General features: G+C 42.9%; 1 protein-coding gene across 2 annotated transcripts in view; it reads right to left on the reverse strand.

Moving 5' to 3' along the window:
- Window positions 1-15773: 15773 nt before the first annotated feature.
- The window catches only part of COMMD10 (COMM domain containing 10), a 116679-nt gene continuing 113865 nt past the window's right edge, over window positions 15774-18587 (reverse strand). Inside the window, exons 6-7 of one of the 2 annotated variants that reach the window (XM_048291781.1) lie at window positions 16964-17023; window positions 15774-16340 (exon numbers count right to left, since the gene is read on the reverse strand). In XM_048291781.1, the coding sequence (XP_048147738.1) occupies window positions 16302-16340; window positions 16964-17023 (99 nt within the window). In that variant the 3' untranslated portion in view covers window positions 15774-16301. The remainder of the gene's footprint in view (window positions 16341-16963; window positions 17024-18587) is intronic. The other variant, XR_007200942.1, reaches the window with a different exon arrangement.

Raw genomic sequence — 18587 nt, forward strand, 5'->3', positions numbered from 1 at the left:
ATTCCTGCCTGTTGGATCTCTCCTCTCCTCCCTACCACTGTGGGACGCCGTAATATTAAGTATTTGTTGAACATATATATATGTATGTGTGTGTGTGTATATATAAAAATATACACACACACATATATTGATAGTCAAGAGGTAGAGGAGATCTTCATACAAGTGGTAAGAAGATCCCTTGTATCTCTTCATACAAGAGATATGGTTGCTTTATGGTTGACAGAGCTCTCAAGGGCTGCATTTTCAAGGACTAATGCCTTGGATGCAGAAGTGGGCTAACATGGCAGCTGAAAGCTCTGTCCCATTTGAAGCCACTGAAATCACTTGACTGAAGACAGGACAACGGGGCTACTCTGCCAAGTAACACAGTACAGGCATGTCTGCAGCCTGGGTTTGATTTAGACAGGGCTATGAAATGCAGAATGAGGTACCAAGCTCATGCTTTGTGACCTTGCACACTGGAATAAGGTTGATTAATAGGAGATTTCCTTTCTTCCAACATGCTGATATCATTATACCACAGGGATACGACCTCTTGCTCAGATACTTTTACACATTCATATCCAGGCCCATCAGGAAGGAACTCAAGGTAGATTTTATTCGTCTAACATAGTAGTTAAAGCATGAACTTTGCTCCAGGCACCAGAATAAGCTCCACCTTTGGCTTCTCTTTCATATTAAGTATTTAAACTAAATATTAATTTAAAACTTCTCTGTTCTCAGACACAAGATGGATCTTAAAACTTACCAACTTCAGCGCTGAGAGAGACACTCACCCAGCCAAAACCTGGTCCATCAATCCTAGCAAACACAGTCTGTTCAGACAGAAGGACACTAAAATTACCTGAGATGCTTTGCATTCCCATTTGGGTGCGGTTTGTAGCAGCAGGTAAGAGCAGCACTGCCCAACAGTGCTTGAGGTCACTCAGGACCTTGTATCCTCTGTCTTGACATACAGAAGAGCTTCCAGACTGTCCTTCTGACTACAAAGGAATCAATCAGTAGGCTGCCAAACAGATTTTAATGGGTAGATCCAGGGATGACATTTGACTGTATATGGGGACATGCAGTTCAGTTGCAGGAGAACATTAAAAGGACTCCAAGTCACTCACTGGATATTGCAATGAGGATTACACACAGTGTGTGCTGCTGCAAGTAAGAACTGAGAAAACTCCTCACTGCAAGCATCCTCAGTGATACACTATGCTCTCTTGCTTAAGGGAGATTCTGCTATGCTTTTCCTTTTTGGCTCTTTGTATCTTTTTTAATTAGGGTGGGTTTTTATTAAGATTATGTTCTAGTATCAGATTACCTAAGAAACTGGGATTGCTGTCATTCATCCTGTCAGACAGTGAGTGAACACAGCTCCAAAGGTATCAGTTCACACTTACAGCCTTGTTTTTTTTCTACATTTATCTGATGTACTTCACTTCTTTTGCCCTAAATCCAGTTCCAAGGATATTTTAGCTTGCTGCAATCCATAACGATGATGTGGGGAAACAATGATAATTTTATTCATGTAGGTAGTTTGGCTGCAAAGAATAAATTGTATCACTGATTAGTTGAACAGAGTTTGCTCCAGAAATGGCCAAATGGTGAATAATTCCCCTGAAAGGGAATATCCTGAAACTGTGGTCTTGTTTTACTTCTCTTCTCATACAGATCTTTTCTGAACAAAAAAAGACCTTTCTCTTCTCTTGCTTCATCTCTGCTCCCAAGAGGATCCCTTCTCTTCTCTCAGGCCAGTGTTCAGTATAGTTCCAGGTAGGGTAAAGTTTTTGTTGAGGTTTTCTGATCACCCCAAGTTTGAAACTCACTTTGAGAAAGGTCTTTTTTTGTTCTTGGTGTCTGTGATGCCTATCTCCAGGCTGTGTATGAGCTGCAAGTGGCAGGAATTTGCTAGAAATTAGAAGGGCAGAAGATGGTGGAGACCCACCATCACAAGGCATGGCTCCTGACAGAGGTATCAGGGATTCATCTGATGTACAAAGCACTACTCCTCTGACCTCATTCCTTACATGGAGGAGATTTGGGCAGAACTACAGCTTGCATGAAGAAAATATTCTTATCCCTTCCAGAGTGAAGAGCTAAGCTAGCAATATTTAGTCTGGCTTACGTTTTTTCCAATACAGTCAGCATCTCTGACTTGTTCCTGACACACTGTTATCCAGGACAGAGGTAGTGACTGCTCAACTAACTGGCAGTCTGAGGTGCAAACAAAGGCTCATAGCCTGAGCTGCTCCCCAGGGCTCAACATGGAGGAGTGTATGGAACAGGAAACATGGTCCTTTCCTCACTCCCGGGCCTTCACTGACCTCACTGAGATTCATTCTCTGCTGCCTATAAGGATATTGGCTGTGACAAACACTTTGAAACTAGAAACAAATACAAGAACGCAAATTTTATTTAAAATGCTTACTGATGCCTTTTCCTGGTCTTAAAACCGAGTCAAACATGGTTAGAAGGGAAAAAGGGATTTTACCTTGGCATTTATTTTAAGGCTCCTTAGGTGCACTACGTCCAGGTCAAATGCACCGCAATGCACACTGCAATGCACCCCCAAAAGATCAGGTATAACATTAAATTAGCATATCTATCAAAAATTCCCCAACGAGAGGCTTGAATGAGCCACCCACCCCACCCCCCCCCCCCCCCCAAGGAACCTTCCCCTGAATGGTTCTATCTTGGTTTACAGAATGTGTTCTGGAGAGGACCTTGGGGTCTGGGGCACACTGATCCCTAGCTACGAAGCTTCTAAAATGTTTAGTCTCCTAGCTGAACAAACAAGTCCAAGAATGTAGGCAAAAAGCACTGAGAATACAGAAGTTGTAAAAAAGGTATAACAGGGGTATAAAAGAAAAGGCAAAAAAATCTTCATGGCATCATTCCCCCCTTTTTAGAGACTAACAAAACTCTACCTTGTCTAGTCTCTACTCTACTCTATTCTTTACCCACAGAACCGGTTTACACAACCGGCTGCTCCACAGGCTATTACACAGATAATAACCACAGTTACAGCTATTATAAATGTTTCTTTTACCCAGGCCTAGTTTGGTAACCATGAGGTGAGGGTATCAAAATTATTATCAAATTTAAGGTGTTATTTCTGGAAGCTACTTCATGTAGAATTTGAGTTCCCTTCTAAATTTCACCTAAATCTTTCTTAATTCTCCCACTTTGGTCCACATAAGAAGCCTGGACACATTTTAGACCAGAGTCTTATGCAAATCATGGGGTGAACCCTGAACCATGGTTACCTGTAGGGCAAACAGCAAACATGTAAAAAACAGTTTAAATTGTATCCTTCTGATCTGTATCAGTCTCTGTCTTCTCGGTGATTTCGGGAGCAGAAGCTTTCTTCACCCTGGAGTAGTGAATCCACGGTCCCTTGCCAGCAACCTTGACCGCAGTAAAAGTGGTCAGCAAAACTTGGAATGGTCCCTTCCACTTGGCTTGCAAGGGGTCGCTGTCCCACCACTTGATGTAGACCCAGTCTCCAGGCTGGAATGGATGAGCAGGTGTGTCCAATCCTATTGGTTTGGATAACACGACGAATCTCTGGAGCTTCTGCAAAGTGGAACTCAGAGCCATTAAATATTTCTGCAAATCATTTTTACCTCTCATATGAATTTCCCCTGGGATATGTGGAACCTGGTATGGCCTGCCATATAATATTTCATAGGGACTGATGTTGTCCCTTCGCCTTGGCTGTATGTGGACTCTCAGCAAGGCTGTAGGCAGGGCTTGAACCCATGTCATGGATGTCTCTTGCAAATCTGGGTTTTTAGGGTCCTATTCATGCATTCAACCTTATCATGTGCCTGGGGCCTGTATGGTGTGCGCAGGTCAGAGGTAAGTCCCAAAATCCTGCTAACTTCCCCAACCACTGTTGCAACAAAATGTGGTTGCCTATCTGATGACATTCCCAAAGGAACCCCAAATCTTGGTATTATATGATTGAGCAAAGCTTTCACTACTGCTTTTGCTGTGTTGGTGCGACAGGGGAAAGCCTCAGGCCATCCACTGAAGGTGTCAACCAGTACCAGTATATACCTGCATCCCTCTTTGCGTGGCATCTCAGCAAAATCTATTTGCCAGAAATCTCCTGGGAGATCTCCTGTCTTTGTCACTCCTAACACAACTCTCTTGCTTGTGTCAGGGTTGTTTTTACAGCAGGTTTCACACTTGCTTGTTACAGATTGTACAGTATCAGTCATCCCTCTCCCTATCACTACTTTCCTCAAATGTTTTAAAAGATTTTCTGTTCCCCAGTGGGTACTTTCATGCTCTCGCTGGGCTATTTCCCGAAGGATCAGTGGTGGAACTACAAATTGTCCTACTGGGTAACAGCCCACCCACCTTCTTTGATTTCAGCCTTAAGGAATTTAATTAATTTGTGATCCCTCTGATCATATTTTTGGGGTAAATAAATCTATCTCTTTCTGCGGTACCACTGCAAAAATGCCTTTTTCTGCAATCCCCCTGGCTGTTTCATCAGCAAAACAATTTCCCAGTTCAGGGGCTGTTTTCCCTTTTTGATGACCCTTGCAATGCATGATAGCCACTTCCGTAGTGTAGTGGTTTGGTCCAAAATACTCATTACTGTTTATCTTCTGTGAGATAAGAATTAGGAGAAATGCAAAGCAGGCACCAAACTTGAAAGAATATAAAGAAGTTTATTAACAGACCTAAAAGAGGAAAGAAAAAAAAATTATACCACCTTCAGAACTCTCCTCCTCCCCCCACCTTCCTCCCTTCTCCCAGTGACAATGTAAAGAGACAACCCTTAAGATGTTCAGTCTGTTTACCACTGCCATAATAACCTTGTTTAGTCCATTTAGAAAGAGAAGTCTCTTCTTGCTCATGCTATGAAAACAGTATCACAACGAGACAGCCACCCACTTCCAAATATTGTTCAGTCCATTTAGGAAGAGGAGTCTCTCTGCCTGCATGAGAGTCCTTTCCCCCAACTTGCAGCTTGTTCAAGGTCACACACCGATAGCAATTGGTTTTCCCATGTTCAAGGGTCCACTCTTGAAATTTTTTGGGGTACAATTTTAAGGTTGAGCCGTTCAGAAACAAAAACAGAGGCCCTTCTCCTTCCCTGGGAGCAAAGGGTCTTCCTCATCTTCATTGTTAGGACTATCTCTGGGAGCATCTCTAGGAACTAAGGTTTTCTCCTTTCTCATTTGGAGCAAAAGTCCTCATCAGGTTCATCTCTAGGGACTGAGGTTTTCTCCTTTCCCGTTTGGAGCAAAAGTCCCCATCGTTTCCATCTCTCCCTGTCCAAACTTCTCATGAAATTACAGTTGCATCAGCATCTGCCTATCTCAGTGCAGGTGCTTTTGCTCACGAGCTGAACACTCCACCCCCCATATCTTTATGGAATTACAACAGGATACTCTGATATATCATAGCTTCACAACAGAATTTCAGCTTTAAGCATCTCCTCTCTCTCTTCCCTCAGGTTTTCAGCTCTTCACAGCAATAAAAAGGGTTAATCTCACCTCGGCCTTGCAGTTTTGCAGCTGGAATATTGAATTTTTCTTATCGCAGTGGAGAGGGGGGAGAGCCGAGCCGCTCCGGCTGCCCACGGCAAGGCAGTGGGGGGGGGGGTTCCATGGCTGGAGCAGGTCCATCGGCTCCAGGATGGCCGTGGCCTGGCTCAGCCTGGCCCAAGCAGGGCCTGGCCGGGCCCACTGGCCCCCACACGGGGCCTGCAGCCACCTGTGCCAGCGCCGGAAACGAGAGAGAGCTTGGAGGGGGAGTTTGCCTATTCTTAAATGTGGATCACAGAGGTGGTCACAACTCTAAGTGGCTTAAAGAATTGTCCATATTCAAACTGGCCAGCTGATAGGTTCTATCAGGTCCCAGAGGAAACTGTAAGCACCCCTTAGGAAGGACATCCCTTCCGGGACTATGCTTGCTAACCTATGACACGTAGGCTTCCAAATGCTCTGTAAAAGTGCAAGAATTTGTTTAGCATGCTTAACTTCATTACCTTGAGCAGTCAGCAGGCCACGTTCCTTCCAAATGGCTCCGTGGGCATGAACAACACTGAAGGCATATTTGGAATCAGGCTGTATGTTCACCTTCTTCCCCTCACTCAGTTCTAGAGCTCTCGTTAGTGCAATGAGTTCAGCTTTCTGTGATGATACATCTGGAGGCAAGGCTTTTGCCGCAATGATTTTATCTGAGGTGGTTACAGCGTAACCGGTCATCCTCGTACCATTTTTCATGAAGCTGCTCCCATCAGTGTACAGTTCCCAGTCTGGATTTTTCAAAGGAACATCTTTCAGGTCTGGTCTGCTGGAATAAGTTTCCTCTATTGTCTGCAAATAATCATGCTCAGGCACACTGTCAAGTAATGTAGATGATAAAAACATCGCAGGGTTTACCACAGAAGTTGTCTTTAGAGTATCATCATCCTGTTCTAATAACACAGATTGGTATTTGAGCATCCTGCTAGGGCAGAGCCAGTGTCCCCCCTTTTGCTCCAGCACATTTATCACTGCATGGGGTACATACACGACAATGTGCTGCCCAAGGGTGAATTTACGGGCCTCCTGTATCAGAAGGACTGTTGCTGCCACAGCTTTCAAGCATCCTGGCCAACCCTGGGCTACATTGTCTAGTTGTTTTGAAAAACAGGCCACAGCTCTTCACTGGTCTCCAAGGTGCTGTGCCAGTACCCCCAGAGCAACATTCAGTCGCTCATGTGTAAAGAGTTCAAAAGGTTTAGTCAGGTCCGGCAGCCCCAGAGCTGGGGCTGACATCAAGGAATGTTTCAGCTGTTTAAATGCAGCCCTGGCATTCTCTGTCCACACGATTGTCCCCTTTTCAGCTGCTTTAAGGACCTCATATAAAGGTCTCACCAGTATACCGTAGTTTGATATCCACAGGCGACACCAACCTACCATTCCCAGGGAGGCCTGCATCTCCCTTACGGTATGGGGCTCTGGAAGTCGACAGACGGCTTCCTTCCGTTCTCTGCTGAGTTGGCGATGTCCACGGAAAATTTCCAGGCCCAGGTATACTACTGTTTCCCTGGCAACCTGTGCCTTCTCTTTCAAGACCCGATACCCACTTTGGCCCAAAAAGTTCAGCAGACTTACAGTGAGCTTCATGCAGTCATCTCGTGTCTTGGCTGCTATCAAGATGTCATCAACATAGTGGAGAACCGCTCCTCCTGGTTCTTGTTTCCTCCAGTCCTCAAGCTCCTTTGCCAGCTGGTTTCCGAATATGGTCGGGCTGTTTTTGAATCCTTGTGGTAAAACTGTCCAGGTGAGCTGGGTCTTCCTCCCTGTTTCAGGATTCTCCCACTCAAAAGCAAAGAGTTCTTGGCTATTCTTATGCACAGGAATGCAGAAAAAGGCATCCTTGAGATCTAAAACAGTGAACCACCCTAATTCATTTGTTAGTGTTGCCAAAAGTGTGTAAGGATTTGCTACCACTGGGTGTATGTCCTGTGTTATCTTGTTGATTTCCCTCAAATCCTGTACCAACCTGTAGCTTTTACCATCAGCTTTCTTTACTGACAAGATTGGTGTGTTGTACCTGGATTCACATTCTACTAACAACCCAAATTTGAGAAACTTTTCAATCACAGGCACTAATCCCTTGCAAGCTTCTAATTTCAGAGGATATTGTCTTTGCCTTACTGGTGTAGCCCCTGCTTTGAGTGTGATACTCACAGGTTCAGCTTTTTTGGATCTCCCAGCAGAATCACTGGCCCACACTATTTGAATGACAGCCTCTTCAACTTCTTTGGGAATTTTTCCATGGCATTCCTGTACAAGTATAGCAGCTGCTTCGATAATTTTAGATTCTGAGATTATAACTTTCACTCCCCCCTCGTTGGAAAACTTAATTTCTGCTTCCAATTTTTCCAATAAATCTCTACCCAATAATGGCATTGGGGAATTTGGCATATACAGGAACTGGTGAATGACCCAGTGTTTTCCCAATTCAAATTTTAAAGGTTGGAGAAAAGGCCTTGTTTCACTTACCCCTGTAGCTCCAATCACATCCACAGTGTCTTGACTCAGTTTACCTTTTAAAGTATTTAACACAGACTACGTTGTTAACTCAACAACCACCCATCTCTGGTATCGCTTCAGCTTTTCCATCTGTTCTGGGACATTGGGATCCCAGCCAGGGCTCGCTAGGGGATAAATGTCATTAACTGACCCTTGGAGAGTCCCAGTTGCAGTTCAAGTTTCTATAGCAAATATAGCAGCTTTGTCGACCATTTCTCTCTCTGTTTTATCCAATAATTCATCTAGCATAACATTTAGATCACCTCAAACTGGGTTATGGGATTTTATGGCCATTTCTACAAGCATAGCTACTCTCTCCAGGTTGTCCCTGTACTTCCCAGTTGAGTTTTTCCACTGCTGTAATTCTCCGAAGGAAAACGGTGTTTTTATATAAATCACTCCTTGATTTCCCACAGCCTGTCTCAGAGGTGCTTCTAATGCAAGTTCTTCCTCCCCCCCTTTATCTGTTTTGGACCTTGTGTGTTTAGCGACGGGACTGACTGCTCTCAAAGCTTCTCGGGCTATCCTGCCCCTCCTTCTACCACCCTCCCCGTGAGAACCATCTGTATCAAAATCATCCCATTCGCTTTTAATTGAACCTACTTCATTGGTATTAAAGATTGTTCCAGCCGAATGTTGATCAGGAACTGCCTCGCTCTTTGCGGCAGTGGAGGGGTAGGGAGGCAGGGGCTGCAAGCAGCTTCTCCCATCCCGAGCTCTGCAAGAGCCTCCTGGGTCGGGGCCATCCCGTCTGCTTTAACATTGGCCACGCCGCAGGGTGGGAGGAGCGAGCGGCTCCTCCTGTCTCTGGCTCGGAAACTTGCAGTTCACTGCACTGGGGAAGGCACTCAGAACTGCCCGCGCCCATTTCTGCCTTCACTTCCATGTTCGGGGTACGCGGGGAAAGGTGGCCAGCCCACCCCTTCCCCTCCCCTGTCCCCGCCTCTGGAAAAGTCAGGGGGTGGTGGCTAGTCCCCACCTTCTCCGCCTCTGGGGTGGTCAGGGGGTGGTGGCGTGCCCGCCCTCCGCCCCGACAAGGCTGGCGGGGGGGGGAGGCTCCGCGCCGCTCCGCTGGCTTGGAGCTGGCTGCCTGCTCCCTGCCCTGCCCCTGCTCGGACAGCGGCAGAGGCGGCAGCACCGCCGCTCCTCCATCCCCCACGTGTGCGGGCTGCCCCAGCGGCGGAGGCGGTGGAGCCGCCGCCCCTCCACCCTCTGCCCCCACCGGCTGTCCCGCTCCTCTGTGCCCCACCCCCACCTCTGCGGGCTCTCCCGGTGGTTGAACGGGGGGGGAGACCCCCCCATCGCGCAAAGCTGGTGCCACCATATCCACATCTGTCATATTGATCTCTCTGTTTGTATTCGTATGCGAGCTAGCTTGCTGCAGCTTTTTCCCTCCCCTCCTCTTTCTTAAAGTCACTTCCATAGTGTCCTTCTCTATCGCAAATGCTTCTTCTCTGTTCAGATACTAGTAAAAAGCTCTGCATATCTTAATTCATCAAATCTACGTAATGATCTCAGTTCTACCATCAGTAATGATATCATTTTCCAAACTACCAAAGCGAGGCCAAATTCCTTGACAATTTTAAAGTCGGCCAAACTCGTGTGGACAGTCTGATTAACTCTCACGTGTCGGCTCTGTCAGCCATTTCCAGTGTTTTATTACCAACTCTAATGGGCTGTTAGGAGGGATTTTCTCATTTTCATCTGAAAAAACACCACCCATGTTTGCTCACATACAGGAAAACTCTGCCAGAGGGAAGCTTTTAACTCTGGAATTCAGCCTGCAATCTGGCCTCGGAATTCCGACTTCCTGGGCAGTTTATCTAGCTTACTACACAAACACCTCAAAACAGCACTTCAAAATACTAAAAAGCAACTCATTTTAGCAAACAGTAAAGGCGCGCATGCGAAAAACTGGTCTCAACAGGATTCAAGCCCACAGCCACTCGACATCCCAACCAACCAACCAACCAACCAACCAACCAACCAACCAACCAACCAGCCAAACCAACCAACCAACCAACCAGCCAACCTCTGAGCCACTCCTGCGGCTGTGTAGGGTGCAGCCTCTGGGCTCTTGTGGACTGCACAGAGGGCATCCCCTCCTTTCCACAGTTTGCAGGGGAAAGGTTTAAGCTTTCCCCTTCCATGGGCTTCTCTGCCCCCAACCTTTCCAACCCCTCGGAGATCTCCTTCCCTAGTGCTGGCAAAATATTGGTAATATCGGTAATATCGGTCCCCTTTTAACTCACCTTGCTTTCCGTGCTGGGTCCTGAAGTCCTGGTCACAGTCCTGGATCATTGCTCCAGCCCCTCTGTAATTTGCCGGCAGAGAGAGGGGCAAAGCAAGATGTGTTCCAACCCAAGACTGCGAGTCTCAAGGTCTTTAGGGTCCCTTCGTGGTCGCCAGCAACTGATGCCTTTTCCTGGTCTTAAAACCAAGAGTCAAACATGGTTAGAAGGGAAAAAGGGATTTTACCTTGGCATTTATTTTAAGGATCCTTAGGTGCACTGCGTCCAGGTTGAATGCACCAAAATGCACACCGCAATGCACCCCCAAAAGATGGGTATAACATTATAGGTCTTTACTAATTAGCATATCTATCAAAAATTCCCCAACGAGAGGCTTGAATGAGGCCCCCCCCCTCCCCAAGGAACCTTCTCCTGGATGGTTCTATCTTGGTTTACAGAATGTGTTCTGGAGAGGACCTTGGGGTCTGGGGCACACTGATCCCTAGCTACGAAGCTTCTAAAATGTTTAGTCTCCTAGCTGAACAAACAAGTCCAAGAATGTAGGGAAAAAGCACTAAGAATAGAGAAGTTGTAAAAAGATATAACAGGGGTATAAAAGAAAAGGCAAAAATCTTCATGGCATCATACTATACACATTAACTGCAAAATTTCTTAAACTGATTATTTTCTTCTTTTTTTAACAAAGAAGCAGAATACAAGTGCATGACAGAAAAAGTGCAGCATTCTCATGCTGCCCATGAAATGCAATTTATTAAAGCTGCCCCACCTACTGAAACTGTGGATGAGAACTAAATGAAATAAAGTCAGCTCACTCATATGCGGAGCTCTTCATATTAACCCTCATAGGACAACCCTTGCAACACAGAGCATATGCAAGCAATCTTGTTAGCACTGTCTAAGGAGTGCTGCTTACTCCTCCCTTCCCTTGTCCTGAATGATCAGAGAGTGAATGCCAAAAGAGATGATCTGGTGCCCCAGTGTTTCCAGTCCAGAACTAGTACTCTACAGAAGAGGCCAGCTGCCTGTGCTGGCCTCTGTGGATCTGCACATCCATCTCAGAGACAGGTACTACATTCATCCACATTTCCTTGAATGTATGTTTTATATTACCATAAAGGGGCAATTAATGTTTAACACCGATGACAAGAAGTTAAAAGCGCTCTAAAAATGTGATCATCTTACTAGAACCGGTCAAGACAGTTATGCTTCCAGACTCCAAATTGCCTTCCTATGATTTCAATAATCAGAGAAAACATCGGATAACCATGAGATATATTTTGACCTCAACAGAGAAAAAATTAATCTTGTCAGTGAGAGGCACAAGTGCTTCCTGGATACATAGCTGAACACAGATGAACACTATCTGATTTGTAACAGACCAGTAGCTTTTATCTCTTGTGAAGCAAAATAATGAAGGGATGAAAGGATCATCTAAACAGTTTATTTCAGTTAAAATCACAGCATATAATTTGGTCTGATCAACAATTAAGAAGGCCAAGGGAAGATCCAACAAAACGGATTCATTTGTGTGGAAATTAGGAATCAATTTATGCAATTGCAGATAAAAGCATCTTACTAGTTTATCTTCATGTAACACCATCAATAGTGTATTGGACAGCAGCACTGTGGTTCACCCACCTACTTGAAATCACTGTTACTCAGGTCAGTTTATCTGCTCCATAGAAAAGGATCTTCCGCACAGTGGCTCAAACCATTACTCATTTTCATTGGTCAAATAAGCTATAAAAGGGTCACAAAATGCTATGATACTTACTGGTCAGCAGGCATTATTAAGCTCTGTCATTATTTTACCATCATGTGAGAGAATTCATGATCTTTGAAGATATGATATGCCAATACAGCCAAGCAATGAAATGTCACTGATGCTGTTGGAAACAAGAATATAAGAATATGACCAAGTGTGAAGGGGAGCTTATAATGTTTTACAACAATAACCACTTTTCTTCCTTCGACCAAGGTAAGAATTAGCATGTCAGTAAATGCTTTGTGCTTTGAAAGAACAAGACTTTAGAGCCCTTAAAATCAGACTGTAGGAAATGAAGCTGCAGGTCATTATTCAAAATTTACATGTCAGCAAACCCAGGAATTAAAGGAGAATTTGAAAGCTTTCTCTGGAGAGCAAAAGAGGTTTAGCAGTTCATCAAAATTTGAGACAGCAAAGCTGTATTTGTCTAACTATATAATTTATTTCAACAAAAATAAAATGCAAAAACTTACAGATATTTTGCATTTGCTTAAGAAACAGTAATTACATGTCCATGTCTGAACTGGGCAAAGATAATCTAATGCATTTGTACTCAACAAGCATTAATGTGCTGTTAGTGTGAGTTTTGCTCAGTGATGTACAACCGTTGCTCTTCACCAGTAATTTGGTATTTTCAAAGCAGTTCTCACACTACTTTTTCCCTTAGGCCCAGAACTCCAAGTTTTCATGTCAAAACAATACTGATGCGTGTGATACCTGAATCAAATTATTTCCTTCTTTTGCCAATAGTTCATTTGAGGCAGATTTTGAAATTATAGTTTTGAAAGAAGTACAGTCACTGAAAATACTGTCTTCAATGTCTGAACAAAGATGAATCAAATGTTTTTAAAATGCACTGAAAGATCTGAAAGAAGATTTAGTAATTCTTACTCATCCCAATTTCCAGTTTTAGAGTTCAATAAATCTCTGCAAATATCTTCTTACAACACTATGTGAAGCCTTGATAATTTCAAATCTGGATCATGTCCAAGAGATATTACAGGCCAATATGCTAGGATCCTGAACCAAAAAGAGCATGGGATGCATCCTTTACACTTTCTGCAGTAAAACCTTCAAAATACCCCCAAGACTCACTGTTCTGTTTTTTACCAGAGCACATAACCAAAGCTTGAACACTTTCAGTGCACATGCCTGTCTAGGCTCCCACACCAACCTGGTGTGTTCAGTTCTGTGTAGTCTACATGCCACCTTCTTCCCAGGAAGTGTTTTTCTTTCTGCCACCTCTAAGGCACTGGGTCTAGTCCCTGCTGCAGGCAGATCATCCCAGGCATCACCCAGTCTGTGCCAGTGCTTGTTTTCCCTCTTGTTCACTGACACCTCTGAGACACCAGGACTTTATACAAACCAAGCAGAGGCAGCTTCTCTCAGGGGAATACTAAACTTCCCCTCTCCAAGTCCAAACAGGCCCAGAGAGAAGCAACCAGGATAAAAGCCTTCTTCTCTGCAAGACCTAACAAAAACTCCCTAAATTCTTCTGCTCTTTCTCAGTTAGTCAATTTTCTCTGCTTACTCAGGAGCATTTAAATTTAACTGATAAAATCTTCTCCAAGACAGTACAAGTTCTGCCCTCACTACATAACAATGTACAACCCCAAAGCTTCCCCTTACATACAGAAAAGTGTTTTTAAACTAAATGTTTATTTCTCAGTGGTCCTTGACTAAAGGACCACTTGTACTTCTTACATAAGGCTTTTGACAATAAGAATTCAACACAGTTAGTAAAAAATAAAAGACAGCCACTTCTAAAGAAATCATAAATCTTTTCAGTCATCTGCAAACAAGGATAAACATTAAACGAATTACTGCAATCTTAGGCTTTTTCTTCCCTTCCAACATACTTTTATAATTTTTAAAATATTTCCTATTAAAGCTAGATTTAAAATCCGGTTTTCATTATCCCACACTTTGGTCATGGTCCACTTTGCACCAAGGTTGACACTTCTGGGTTAGTTTGAAATACGAGATGCAGTTATACAACTGGATAGCTTCCATAGTTAATTCTGGTTTACTTTGATTTCCCTTTTTTCCTCTCACTCTTCTATAAGGTTTTTCTTCCCCTTTGCTCAATATTTTCTTTGTATATATACTTTTGTCATCTTTTCTAGTGTTTCTGCTCTCTTCCTTATATTTTCCAACACTCAAATTCCATCCTTGGGAATATCCATTTCTCTATCCTCTCCTTCCTTTTTCTTGTGCTCCATTTCTTCCTACTCTGACTTCTTCTTTTCAGATGCACCTGCTGATTTGTCCAATGCCTCTTACTCTCCAAGCTAGCCCAGCCCTCATCTCCTCCACCAGGGTACATCAATCACTGCCTACATTCACAAAGATAACTTAAACCCCTCATACAACTGCCTTAATATGTCCTGTATCCACACAGGAAAATCTGAATTCACTTCAGATCTGACTTCCAGAACATAAGCTCTGGAAACTCAGCGAAAAGGCTCAAGAGCAGCATCCTAGGACGAAACATACTGTGCCATAGGCCTGTTAGAGAACACATCATGCAGCAGAGGATTTCCCTAGCTGCACTAACTACAAAGCACTGCTAATGTCAGCAAGCAGAGGGAATGGTGGGGCTGTGTCCACCTGCACACACACACCTGTCTATGCAGCATGAGATGAGCAGGCTGGCAAGCCCTTGTTGAACAGCCACACTGAGGATGTGACATCTGTGGGTGGGAGCATTTTATCTCCAGAAGATATGGCACATTTGCAGGGGCTTATGACAAGACATAATTTTGGCAGCAAGCCTCCCAAGCTATGGTAGGTAATATTCTCCTGTGCAATGGTGATTCACTTCTTCTTTCAGGATAACAGTGTTACTGTACCAGAACGGTAGAGTAACATTTGGCATTTCATTTAAGAGCTAAGAACTGTGGTTTTAAGTGTGTGTTTTCCCTTCAGTGCCCTTTACCCATACATAGGCTGTTAATGGCTTTATCATCTGAATCTATTAATTTGCACCTTGGACACCTTGTGCAAACCTCACATTCTAGAGGTGACAGCACAATTCATAACAAAGCAATAAAAAGGCAAAAAACATCCCTCGAAAAGCAACAAGGCAGGAATTCTGGCACAGGAAGACCTAAACTATTCAGAAGAACCAGCGATTCAGAACATACATTTTGGTTATACTTACATCCCTGATACAGGCATCAGGAAGAAAAAAATCTTGTTCAGGGAATCTCTGAACAGGCAAATTTCCTCTCACCTTCCATAAGCCCAGAGCCCAGAGTTGTATACTGTGCAGCAATGAAGTAGCCTGTCAAATGGCATCGAACAAGAACTAAGATGACTTTTACCTTTCTCATGCTGCTCATGAATCATCTGGAACTAATGGGTGAAAGTATGACTAACTCGGCCTTTAATAACTGTACTTCAAATCTTCCTGATCAATGTAAAAACAGTGGTAAAAACAGCATGAGGAAGGATCAACACAGCTTTCAGAAATCTGTCAGACCATTTCAGTACTTTTTGGTTTATACTCTGAGATTTCTCCCCTCAGTTATACACCATACTACTTAGATTCATTAGTGGTCATGCAGTGCTAAGAAGCCATGTTTGTTTTCAGTGCCAAGAGTAAACACCAAAATCAGAGATATTGTTGATTACTTCAAATTAAAAAAAAACCACCAAACTAAAATAGAACAAAGATAACGAAATGAAGTTTGACTAGCCCCAAAATAAACCAAGTACTTTTTAAATTCTGAATTTATTTTGACAAATCTGCAAGAAGCATTATCAATTGAGTGAACAGTATTTTAAAAGGATAGAGATTTTATTAGCTGTGTATTTTCTTACAACTTTTACATTTATGTCTACAAAGAAGGATTTTTTTCCTAGTCTCTCACTAGCATGCAAATTTCTACCAGAATCGAGTTAACACACATAATAGCATGAAAAAAATATTTCTGAAGCAGGGTAGCATTCATTTTTTTGGGGGGGGGAGTGGGGAGGGGGGGGTGGGCAGGGTGTTCCCCCACTGCAAGTAAAGAAGACATTTTTCACAATTGCTAAGCAAACAAGAGAAAGTCCATTAGAATCTTCAGACTCTTGACAAAGACTCTTGGTTAATGGTACTGGTCTAAAAAGCAGATAAGCCATATAATTTTACAAGAAGCAACCCGCTGAATCCTTCAGCAAACACAGCTTGGCAATCTATCTTCAATTCAAAATAATGAGGCGGCAGGAGCGTGATGGAGAAATAAGTCTTCAAAAACATCACGTAAGGGAATCCAGCTGTGCTTGTATAGTTTCCAGCTATTTAAAGGAACAAAAAGAGAGAAAAAAACCTCCACTCATAAAATGTTGTTTAGAAACATGCAAACAGAAATATCCAATATCTTCAACTATGCATACCAAATGTATTTGCATACCAATATAAAAATCCTGTACTCATGAATATTTGTTTTTACATGAAGCTATTAGAATTCATTGCTGCAGTTTAAATATTCAAATTTTAAAGAAACAGTTGTCTAAATACTACCTCTTTAGCATGCACAGATGTTTTCCTGTGAATTTCCAATGCATAATAAGGAAAAAAAATAAGAGAGTTCATTTTGACTGGATTACGAGGCTAGCATCTTGACTGAAGATGTAACACAAAGATGCTCTTTCCAGAGAGACCCCCACTGTTAATCATCAGCTACTCCTCCTGATCTAACTGCCAGGTATGCTTACAATGACCCAAGCCCTGCCTTCCAAAGTTGAATGCACAGGCTCTTCTTGAAAGGGCTTTATGTAATCAAAGAAATCTAACAGCCTTAATTTAAGTTGGATCCCTTTTTTCCAGTTTTATTAGATTTAATTCACATAGGCAACACTTCCTGCTGAGCAGCATAAGGTGTTTACAAAGAAACTATAATATTGTAAAATCTACAGACCTTGTTGTAGAACTCAAACAGCTCTTGGTGGCTAAATTCTACAAACACCTTCTTCAGGTTCTGTAAAAAAGAAAAAAGAAAACAAACAGATTAAAAAAAAAGAAGGAATAAGGAAGGAATAAGCATACGCTTTTCTCTTTCTTCTTTCTATTCTATCCTTTTCCCTTTTCTTTTTTCTTTTTGTTTCATTTTGTTTCATTTCGTTTCTTTTCTTTTTAGAATTAACTCCAGTAAATCAGAATATGAGATCAAAATACGTGAAAGAAAATGGTTAGTTTCCTTCCATTCACTACAATGTTCCTCATACATGTATATTTCATTTAAGTAAAGAATTCAAATCTACCAGTATATCTATTCTCCTCCTGTGAAGAACAGTAATAAAATAATCAATGTAAAGGATTTAGTTACCTTATTTTTAAGTCAGACAAAAATGAAAGATTACATTCATCTTTCTCAGCAGTCCATCTGGTAAATACCATTTCACAGCAACAAAGTCAGTAGTGTATTTGATTGAACCGGCACAGCTATTAACGTACTGCACAGGCACAGAGCTGATACCTCCATTCATTAATCCAACAGTTCCAATCTTAGCATGCTGACACTGCTATAAGCATCCATGCAGATTCAGCCCAAGTTAACAATTAACACAACAGCTTCAACGCAATGCTTAAACACTAAAAAAGCCCACAAAATAACACAACTGATGAAAACTACTGTAGATAAAAGAGATTGTGGCAATAATCCTCCGCATGCATGTGCTGATGGCTGTGGAGATGGGGGTTAAATTAGAACTTCTGTCCTGCTTAACTTGCTTGCAGCCTGCTACCTTCAATCACAGTGCAGATCTATCCATACAGTTCCTAGCCTTATTCCTTCTACTTCACTTTATGACTTTATTTATTTAAAAGTAAATTTCTATTTCTGCACATTCTCTTCATTTTTCTTAGATTTTTCAAGGCTTGGAGGCATTCCTGAGGATAAAAGCTGCACTTCCGTGAACACTAATGAGGCTCTGTGAAAGCTGAATCTGTGGACACCTCTACTCACAAAATATTATCAGCTGAAATAACGTACACACACCACGTTTCTTTAACTGGTACCAACTTCATGTACCACTTGGGTGAGTAGAAAAGCACTTATTTATCCACTCAGCTTAAATGAGCAAGGACACTTTTGCATACAGACAACGCTGTGGGCCAGATTCTGTGTACTCATAGCGATGCAAGTCTCAAGTTATGCCAAATAATGTCACTGAATTTGGCGTACCAAATGCACAAGACCAGCAGAAGCCCTGGGAACACAGTATAGGTACTGCCTGGTGCCTGCTCCTCAAAAGGAGCTGTAAGAGACACAGGAAAGAGATAAAATAACTGGGGCCAGCCTGTCTGGTGCAATTCCTCCTTCTCACTCTGCAGAAAGAAGGATCCCTTCCAACAATTTCAGGACAGCTACAAAAGCCTAGAAAAGGACCAGTGATTTGCATGAGAGACCAATCTTCCCCCTCTGGGAAGGAACAATGCAATACTGTGAATCGTATGGCGAATACAAAATAAAACTACCAGGACAGCAGTTCTCTTTGCCATGACTCCAGCTGATCCTCCCTCCAAAGAGCATAATGCCGTGA

The sequence above is a fragment of the Corvus hawaiiensis genome, chromosome Z (assembly GCF_020740725.1).
Source record: "Corvus hawaiiensis isolate bCorHaw1 chromosome Z, bCorHaw1.pri.cur, whole genome shotgun sequence".
NCBI classification, from domain to species: Eukaryota; Metazoa; Chordata; class Aves; order Passeriformes; family Corvidae; genus Corvus; species Corvus hawaiiensis.